General features: G+C 34.5%; 1 protein-coding gene across 1 annotated transcript; it reads left to right on the forward strand.

The window, feature by feature from the left end:
- Nucleotides 1-56: 56 nt before the first annotated feature.
- LOC135682596 (uncharacterized) lies at nucleotides 57-9,827 on the forward strand. The gene is made up of 8 exons (XM_065197556.2): nucleotides 57-413; nucleotides 655-790; nucleotides 4,858-4,912; nucleotides 5,165-5,216; nucleotides 6,589-6,638; nucleotides 7,073-7,106; nucleotides 7,943-7,995; nucleotides 8,451-9,827. Exons 2-8 carry the CDS (start codon nucleotides 685-687, stop codon nucleotides 8,881-8,883), a joined length of 783 nt encoding a protein of 260 aa, XP_065053628.2. The 5' UTR covers nucleotides 57-413; nucleotides 655-684; the 3' UTR covers nucleotides 8,884-9,827.
- Nucleotides 9,828-10,192: the final 365 nt, after the last annotated feature.

Below are 10,192 nucleotides of genomic sequence, written 5' to 3' on the forward strand. Positions count from 1 at the left end.
TTGACGGGACAGAAAACAAAGGAGAGATTTGAAGCGGCCGGGAGATTTGAAAATGGAGTGCGTGACAGGTTTGTTTTCTAGAAGAAAGGCCGTGCCCTCCACTTCAGTTCAGTTAAGGTAAAGATAGTCATCCTAATAAATTATAGAACTACAAAGACATGACAGTTTTCAACCTCGTGCCCAATTTGGTCTTCTTAAGCACCATATTTAGCAGAAGTCGGATCAAAGTCAGGTTTCTCCCCACCTAATTGCTGAGCAAATTCGGGACTAGATATCATGATACTGATTCTTACCTGACTACTGAATAATACATCCAATTTTAGAATTTTCTCTAGCTGTAAGCGTCGGGATTATGAAATTGTCTCGGTTACATCTCTGTCCGAGGAATTTGATATAAACATACAACACAGCAGGTTAAGCTTAAGAATTAAGATATTATATTTGAAATCGTTAAACCGATGTAAAAATATAATTTTGCATAATTTTAAATAAAGCTCTAAAGATTTATAGCTATTTCATGTTTCTTTCTGGTAAAATGATTTCATTTCCTATAAATCAAAGAATCTTAATCGATATCGCTTCGTCATTTTGTTCACATGGCGTCAGATCTAAACCTCGTTTTCAAGATTCTTTTCTACATTTGCCTCGAATTAGAGCAATTTGAACAACGAAGAAACGACTAAGATGTCGGCGAACATTTATCATCCATCTAGAGGGGGTGTTCGTGGCGGAAAAGATCAGTTCAATTGGGAAGATGTTAAATCTGACAAGGATAGAGAAAACTATCTTGGTATGTGCGATTTTAATTGAAGTCACAGACCGTCTCATATCATATAAAAGCAAGCCAGTCTGCACACACAATATATTTTCAGAGGCTTGTCTAATGCACACAAAAACATAGGGCTGCACACACATTTTTCTGGGTACTGGAAAATTTTTAAGGACCACCCTTTTATAAACGTTGCTTTCCTATCTTGGTCTAAACAAAATTTTCTTTGAAATTTTGAAATGCTGATGAATTGGGATTTCAGTATTCATAAAACAACTTTAACTTGGGTTGGTCAGCATCAGAACCATCTGATTGTCACAAGTTGAAAAAGTTGCAGTTTATAATTAAATAAGAAAACATGTTCCACTTTTGCATTGTGCATTTTGTGAGCAGATTGAGTTTCTCTAGATGATACTCTCCTCCTGATTTGAAAAGCTCTGGCAAGTAAACGCATTGAATGAAATATGACGCACAGCTTTTAAAGGTTAAGGCTGAGTTCCACCCAGTGATTTTTGTTACATGCTCGACTTTTTGTGATCGCTCACATGGATGAGCATGCATGTAATGATGTTTTTATGCGTGCAATAGCACAAAAAAGTAGGAGTCCACCCTACTTTTTTCGATTGATGGGATTATCACTAGCCAATCAAAATCCTCAAAAACCATGCCAAGACGAGCCAGTCCAACAAAAAAACAACAACAAGTTCTCAGTTGACAGTCAACATGATGGTGTTGTAAATTACAATAGAGCAACTTCTTCTTTTTAAATTTTTAAGGGCACACCCTATAGATTACTTCCAAATGGCCTTGTGTCAAAATGGCCTTCAAAATGGTCAAAATTTTGTGGAATGCTTAAAAGCGCTTTGCAGGAAATATTGCTGTGCACACATTGTGAGGCAAATTGACAAATACTTTGCACATTAGAAGCTTGCTACACACATTGGATAAAAACTGATAGTAGATAAAGTTGGCTTAGACCAAAAATTGTGTTCTTCTCCTAATTTCTTTCAATTTGGAGGCTGAAATATATTTGTAAAGTTTAGAGATATGCTAAAATTTTTAAATGAAACAATAAATTACATGAAACTGAATGAGAGCTTTTTGGTCATCTTTTCCACAAATAGTCTTATGATCAATTTATTGAGTGTATTTTAAAGCTATCACGATTATCTAACAACCACAATAGAACTGATAGATGAATAAAACAAATTGGCCAATGAATATGTCAATTTTGATATGAAGTATAAGAAGCTATAATAATGGATAGGCCTAATTGCAAAATGTTTACAGCAAAGTTAGACCAAAAAAGTACCTTGCAAAATCAGTTTAGCCATCTACTAAAACATGTTTCCATATACATATGGTAAATATCCACATAATTGGATCATCCTTACAAAATCTAGCAAACAAGGGTTTTGAATGAAAGAATTTGATCTTGTGCATTTTCAAATACATGAAAGGTTATTATAAAGAAAAAACTATTCATCTATCAGGATCAGCAGCATGCTTGATTTATCTCTGATCATTTTATTAAACAGGTACTTTCAACTACATAGAGCTTTGTGTGTCAGTTTGACTTTAGTTGTGTTTCAAAACAGTGTTATTGCATGTGATAATTAACAAAAAATTGAAAAATAAATTAATGAAAGTTTTGGCATATCTATTAACTACAACTAACAATGCTCTTAAAGGGCTTTACAGTTTCTGAATATGCTACTAAATGTTTGGAAAGTTTCAGCTAAAATTCTGTTGGTTTGGTAAATAACACTGCTATCTTCTCCATCCACCCATCTCAAGTGAACAGCACTAGATCTTGAAAAAATAGATTACTGAATAGGCTGAGAGTCTGGTTTGATTGCATAGAATGATTCTGCTCACTGATTTATGTCCCAACATAGAGCATCATTATTGATACCGAGGACCAAAAAAGTGTCTTTTGTGCCTTCTCCACATAAAGAGCAACACCATTCAAGCTGAAATATCCTGCCATTGTCGAAAAAGTTCTAGGGATCCACATGAGTAGTTACTGCTTGACAATAAGCTTTTGGTTGCATTTTACTTACAGAGCATTTCCTCCCATCTCGTGGAACTAGCCACAGCAGTGCTGCCATCATTGATAAATGCTGCCTCGCATTCTCCTTCACAAAGTAACACAAGATGGTTCTGATGATTATAATGATGTTCATTCCCTCTGGAAATGGCATGACTAGCCTTTGTTCTCTCCTGCGTCACTCCTATTGTTTGGCATGACCAAACATAGTGAACCAGTGTTATAGGCATAGGGTTTGGTCATGCTCATAGCTATGGGCATGAATAAATTGGAAACCCTCTGTTTTAGTCCTGCCCGACAATGGAAGAGTGCCTTCGGAGGGCTCCATATTCTTGCGTAGAAACATAGGGCTCCAAAGGCGAATGCCCTTGAGCTATTACATCAGGAGCAAAGAATTTTTTTTATGAAAGTAAATATTTTGAAAAATGTTATCTCTGCAAATAGATGATCATGCCCAGCATGACCGCTAGCTACGCCATTGCATATGAATATGATGTAACATATACAGAATGCAGCAGGCTAGAACTGCAACTAAGGTAGTTTGAATTCTAAATATATCAGGATATTTTGGATTGCAGTATCAAAAATGACTTTGAATGCAGTATCTTATATGCTGGACCCTTAACCAATGAATCTTATATGTTGGAGTAAGAATGAGCTCTGATTACAAAAAGCTATTGTGAAAAATGTAATTTGGAATGAAATTAATTGCTTGCCTAGAGGACATTTATAAGCAATCTTGTGCCTATGCAAAAAGCAAACCATTGTTGTATTGAATTAACTGCAAAAAGTATGTTTCTATGTTTTCCTGGCAGATTCTAATGGTATGTCATAATCATTGAAAATGTGTTTATTTCTTATTTTATAAAAGCAGGATCAACAGTTGTGACTGGTGTCTGGAGAGAAACAAACGAAAAAAATCTCTATAATAAAAGTCTTTACCAAAGATGCTCAGATGCTTGTGTAACTTTTTCAACTTGAAAAAAGGTTCTTTTTATTTTGGCAACTAAACTAAAAGCCAACTACAAGAACATTTTATTGTGGTCTTCAAGGCAAATTTGACATTGAAATAACTTTCCATAAGACAATGCTCTTCACAAAAAAACTAGCAGAGCCTCTTGAATGGAATATGTTTGATTAAAAATTTTGAATTTCTGGTATGAGAGCAATGCTCTAACGTTATTGCTAATGTGTCTTAAATTGAAATACAAAAGATGCTTTTCTTCCTACACTGTCCCTTGTATGTTCATAGATGCACTGATCTTCTTGGTCTACTTTTATACCTTCATAAATTATGCTAAGAAACATTGATTCAAAATATTTGCTTAATGTGCTTCTGTACACTACCCAAAAATATAACTAAACTGATAATCAAATTATCCTAGAGGCAAATAAAGCATAAACAAAGCATGATGTAGGCTTAGCTAGGTTGCTCCAAGGGATTCTGCATGTTGGGTTGTCGTTTTTGTAGGCATGGGACTGCTATTCTGCTGCTTGGTATAATTTGGCATTTTTAGTCTTCAGAAACATAAAGACTATGAAACACAGATATAGCCATTGCAGCATTCAAATGGTTTTCAATTTTTGTCTTCAAAGCCATTAGTTTAATAAAGAGTATGGAAAATGAATTATTATTTGGGAAATGTTTCACCCACCCTGTTTGCTAAACAGATTCCAGAGTAAAATCTGTTTGTCTGTTTTAGATTTGAGCACTTGCCTTTATCAAGATTTATAGAAATCGATCTAAAAAATGTAGAAAATCAAATGAAAGCTGACGAGAAAAGTTTTTGGAAAAGATAATCGTAAAAGTTGTTTGCTTTCATGTAGTCTTTCATTGTAAAGCTTTATGGAGTTTTTTTATTGTAAAGCTAGATTGTGAGTTTTTTTGAGTAATTATAGCTAGGAAAAAAATTGAATTTCAGAAGTGTTTGAAGTAGAACAATTTTTTTGAATGTTAATCTTCTTGTGTGCCAAAACTGTTCCAACTGTTAAAGATTCTTTGAACTATTTTCAATTTTTGTTATCCCTCCATTTTTAGGTCATTCTTTGAAAGCACCAGTAGGTAGATGGCAAAAAGGAAAAGATCTTGTATGGTAATTTTTATTTACAATCAACTCATATAACGACTATTTTGTTGTTTACATTTCTTACAACTTTTATTCCTTTTTTAATTTCTTAGTTTTTTTTAACTCTTGCCTGATGAAAAAGCAAGAAACTTGATTTGCATTTAAAAGTGTCCTGTTCCTCATTGCTAGCTGATTCACAACAACAACAAATTTTGATTGATCCATTGAAGGCTGAATACAAAATATTTTAACTAGATTTCATGTTTTTTTATTAAAAAGGTACACCAAAGATAAGGAAGATGGGATTTCAGAAGAAGAAAGAAGAAAAAAGGTGTGTTTTTTAAAAAAGATAATTTGCAATGAAATTTAAAAATCAAAATACTTAACATTTTTTGACAAAAATACAACTTTTTTCAACTTTGAGCTTCATGGCCATGTTTAATGTTGTTTCAATTCTGTTTCTCAACTGATTTCAGGAACATAACATTACTTACTTGGACCTTTTATTGATTCCATAAGGAGTATTTATTGGTCTTTGAATTATTTGGTTCCACACAGTAAATGCATCCATAATTCTTTTCATGGTTGACCTCATTCTACAACTGTCTATTTCCTTCACAATTCCTCTCACGTTTGTTTTCTGAATTGTGTAAGGAAAGGAAGCTCTACGTGTGAAAACTGTTTTTCCAAATTTGTAAGCAAATATCTAAAAATAATAAACAGTATTCAAAAGTTGCAAACTAAGTCTGTTCTACTTGGAGTAAAATCGCCGACAAGCATTTCAGAATCCAGGTTTTTTAAGGATTGAAGCACTTTTGCATTTTAATTTCTATTTTATCTGGAATGTCTAAAGAATGCGAAGGACTTTTCTGTGTAAACCCAAAAAACGAGGGAATATTGTGAAACATTCAGTAGACTTACAAACGAGTGCGAGCAGAAAATGTTTGCGACAACGATTAGCTTAAAAACATTTCAGAACGTCTTAATTTTGTTTGAAAGATCAACAGTCTTGGCTAAACCACTGGTTATGTTTCGGCTAAACCACTGGTTAATCAACATTGTCTGTGCAAAGAAATCAACAGTGAGCTGCCCGCGGATCTAATCCTTTTTTATGTCGCGTTTGTCTGGAAACACAGATTCCTGATAACTACGAGGCTCTTACGCAACTTCTTGCTGGGCTGCTTAGCTTGAGATCAACGTCTTTGTATCTGCATTTCAATGTTCGTCTTATTTTTCTGCTTTTCTGTCCTACAATGTTTATTAATTATGCTATTCATACTTTTTGATTTATACCAACTGTTATGTTAATCAAATCATATTGTTTTATATCGAATCATTGTGGATTGAAGTTCTGTTGCACACATACGTCAAAATGCAACGATTTCACGTGTCTCTGAAATGATACATTTCCTTTTCAACATAATATGCTCTAAACTGCTACATACACGCAATTGGCTACACTCGCAAAGTAGACTCGAGTATGTAAGCGGTACATTCAGTTTATTAAATGCTTTTTCGACATCTAAGTGCAAACCCCGCGTATTTTATTATTGGGTTGGGTTTATATTTCTGCAACTTATTTTTGTTTCATCTACGAGCACAATCTGATCAAAAAGAGATATACTTTTTTGACTAAAGTAAATTAGGTGCCGTTATTGTTAAAGTTATCATATTATGAGCCAAGCTTAAATTTGATTTTCAAGGAACTACAAGGCGTCAGAGATTTGGAAGCCCAAGCAATGGCTGAAGCTTTGTAAGTATTACAATCATAAAAAACCACTGAGATTCTTACACTCTGCATGAAATGCTATGTGGAAGGAGCTGCAAAGTAACTGTCTGCACTCAATGTCTGCTTTCCTGTAAAGTGACAACGGCCATTTTCCACTGCAATGCAGTTTTTATTTAGCTCCAGCAGAATACTTGAGTTTTTTTAAAAATTCCTCTCAAAGTCACCGCTTTAATAATGTTTTGAGTTCTTAACAATATCTTAATTGCAATATTGGGACAAGGTACTTATTAGTTGCGACCTTATAGAACCTTTTTTACCCTAATAAAATATTTCTAAACTTTAAAAGTGAACTTTAAGAGAGAGTTTATTTTTAACGTAATTGTAATATTTTCTGAAATACCAAATGTTTTATTGTCAAGATAGTCTAATTCCTCTTTATCTATCCTTCCTTTCCACAGGGGTTTTAAGGTACCACCATACCCCGTTACAAAGGTAAGCGAACTCAAGTCTTTCTCCTTACTCATCTTTCAATCTTCAACTCTCAAGAATATATTTCTGTATGAATGACCCTTTGTTGCAACAGATAAGTTGCAAATGTTGTTTGCTGTACTTTGCGTTATCAACCTAAAGCTTCTGCGACTAACGAAATTTTCATTGTTTGTTTATTTACCATCTTTCTGTACGGCAAATTAAATTCAACGCTCTAGGTGGTAGTGAAATTGTTGCTCTCTAAAGAGCTTATTGGTTTAACAGAGGGAGGCGTTTAAAGGAAGATGCTTTGAAATCTTGTTTTATGAATATTGTTACATTGCTAGGCGTTTTAAGATGGTGAAAAGATTTAAAACCGCGTAAATTCTATAATCTCTGTGATATCAACAACAACAACAACAACAACATCAACAAGCTATTTATAAGCTCCTTAATAACTTTTTTGTATATCTTTTTGCCAAAATCCTTCGAAGTTACAAACCTTAAAAATAAACAAAAACACGAGAGGAGGTAGCTCGTTGCGCCTAACATAGAAACATATTACTATTTAGGTAAACCATTAATTGGATTAGTTTCCAATAGCTTGCACCAGCACCCCAACTTTAAAAATTTGCCAATGAATATTTTTAAGCTTCTTAGCCCTGTATTCATCTTCCTTCCATTTTTCATTGCGATTGACATCTCAAGGCAATTCTCCTTAATCAGTTCTTAATCCGCCCTTTTGTTGGCACACATTTTGCTGACCGTCGATAGTGAAGTAATCTATTCAAAATGAGCAGTCCAGCAATGCTGGAACTATTCAATTCGATATCTCTAATCATTTCATTCAAAAACTGTAGGCTGACGATAAGGTTCAAGAGAGCATCAAAAGTTCTGAAGGTCAGCGCGATCGGTAGGTTTTTGGCTTTTTTTCGTACAAATTTTGTGATGATGCCATTAGAAGTTCAACCCATTTTCAAAATACTGTACGCAACTACCATTTCCAAATGTGGTACACAGCTCCAATTTACAGATGCCGAAATGCTTTTGCCAAGTGTTGAACTAGTCATTTGAGCAATTTATTCAATTATAGTGTAGTTCAACTACATTTAAGGTACGTCAAAAGTTTGACCCGAACCAAATTAGGTCTTGAAAAAGCACTTCGCAAGCTTTGTGTAAAATCTTTTGCGATTTTGGAGCTTTTAGATTGTTGCAATCGAAGGCGCTAACACCACAGGAAATCGAAAGAGTACATGTTGAAAACTTGTTATCGAAATTTGTTCTCCATAAAGCTTTTTCTGTGTTTGCTGTGTGCGATCTTTGCAGCCGTTTATTTGCAGGTGAATTTACATTGTTCGGTGTTTTTAGGGAATCGAGAAAGAAAAGTAAACGTAAGAAGGATAAAAAAGACAAGAAAAGTAAGAAGAAAAAGCGAAGATATGAATCAAGTGATCATGAAGATAGTGAAGAAGATCTGGTTGCAAGAGCTACTAGGGGGCGTCATGACGAAAAAGACAAATACGGTGATGATAATTATTTATCAAAAAAGAAAAAACGTATAGATGATTGGAAGGACCCACATGGCAGGGATTCTGAAGAGAAACATAAGAGACGAAGAGATGATTACGATAATCGTAACAGATACAAGGAACGGTACACCAAGGACAGTAGATCAGATGATGACAGGAAAGAGGAAAGAGAACATAGGGCTGAAAAAGTGAATCGAAACGTTCGCCAGGATAATGGTTTTCATAAACGGGACTCTAATAGAAGTGATCGCAGGCGTTATGATGGAAAGTGATGTATTGTGTATGATGTATAATGTAAAGATGCAAAGTAGTTTTAGAAAGAACGAAATCGTCGATATAAAGTGAAGTAACGTATAAGAACGTTGCTCTTAGCCGTTTCCAAAGTCCTTTGATAGAATCAGATCTCTTTTCCTTTATTTGCTTTAAGAATATTATGTAAGATTTCTTGCTAAGTCGTACAAAAGTGTTGAAGTAATCGTGAATGGTTTAGCTCGCTTAAAGACTACTTGCATTTACACAGTGTATTTAAAGCAAGGCATGTTCGATTATAATGCCCTACTTTAAATAGCTCTTTGTAGTGCAGATCTACAAATGAGGGAAGATCAGAAACGACTCATTAGACGGAATTGGTTGAGCTTTACAGATGATCTAGAGAGCAGTGTTCAGCAGAGTCTGAAATGATGATTTTTGCATCAATGATGATTAGCCCGTTTTGAAAGAATGCCAAATTAAGCAATAGAAGGCCCATTTTTATCGGTTTGCTGAAAATCAACGCTACCTTCCCCTTTTGGTTCCGTGTACTATTATCTTGCAAACGAAATCCTCTTTAATCTTAGTCAACGATCTCCGATACTTCATGATACACTATGTTGATGAAGTAAAGCAAACGTACATCACCTATGGAATGCTCGAGCTGTGCTCTACAGAACAGCTCCAAAGACGCCAGTAAAAAAAGCATGGAATCTAAAAGCAAACAAACTAAGAAGTATGCCCAATGATTCTTGCTTAACGTCACAAAGCAAGGACAAACTGTGAGATTTACGTACATTTCATTTCCATGTTTGAATTTACGTACGATTTCGTTTCTTCGAAACAGCTCACCATTGTGCATCTGGTCATAAATTAGTTATTATTCTCGTTTTTTGACTCATTCAAAAATAATTGACCAAGTCATCCGTTTTTGATAGATTTTTATTAATATTTTAACACAGCTAGTGATGGGTTGTTTCTATGCACAAATGACGCATTTTTGCTTTTTACTCAAAATTGCTGTTTTTAAGAAGTGTTTTAAATAAGAACAATTTTGAAAATAGGTTATTTCAAATGCACTTTATTTCATAAAGTCAATAACTTTTCATTCTGTACTGCCTTCTCTCTGCTAATTGGTTCAAGATCCGGTCAAATTTGTATTAGTGAGTTTTGAAACCAAAGGCAGAAAATTAACGATCTTCAAAGAAAAGTAACTCTTTGGCTACTAATTTGCCCAGCATACTCTCAGATGAGTTGTCAATAACTTCCAGTAGTGACAGAACAATAGACAAAGAGTGTTTCCATCACAAATCACGTGAAAGTGGAATTAGG

The sequence above is a fragment of the Rhopilema esculentum genome, chromosome 16 (assembly GCF_057945365.1).
Source record: "Rhopilema esculentum isolate cy_ngs chromosome 16, ASM5794536v1, whole genome shotgun sequence".
NCBI classification, from domain to species: Eukaryota; Metazoa; Cnidaria; class Scyphozoa; order Rhizostomeae; family Rhizostomatidae; genus Rhopilema; species Rhopilema esculentum.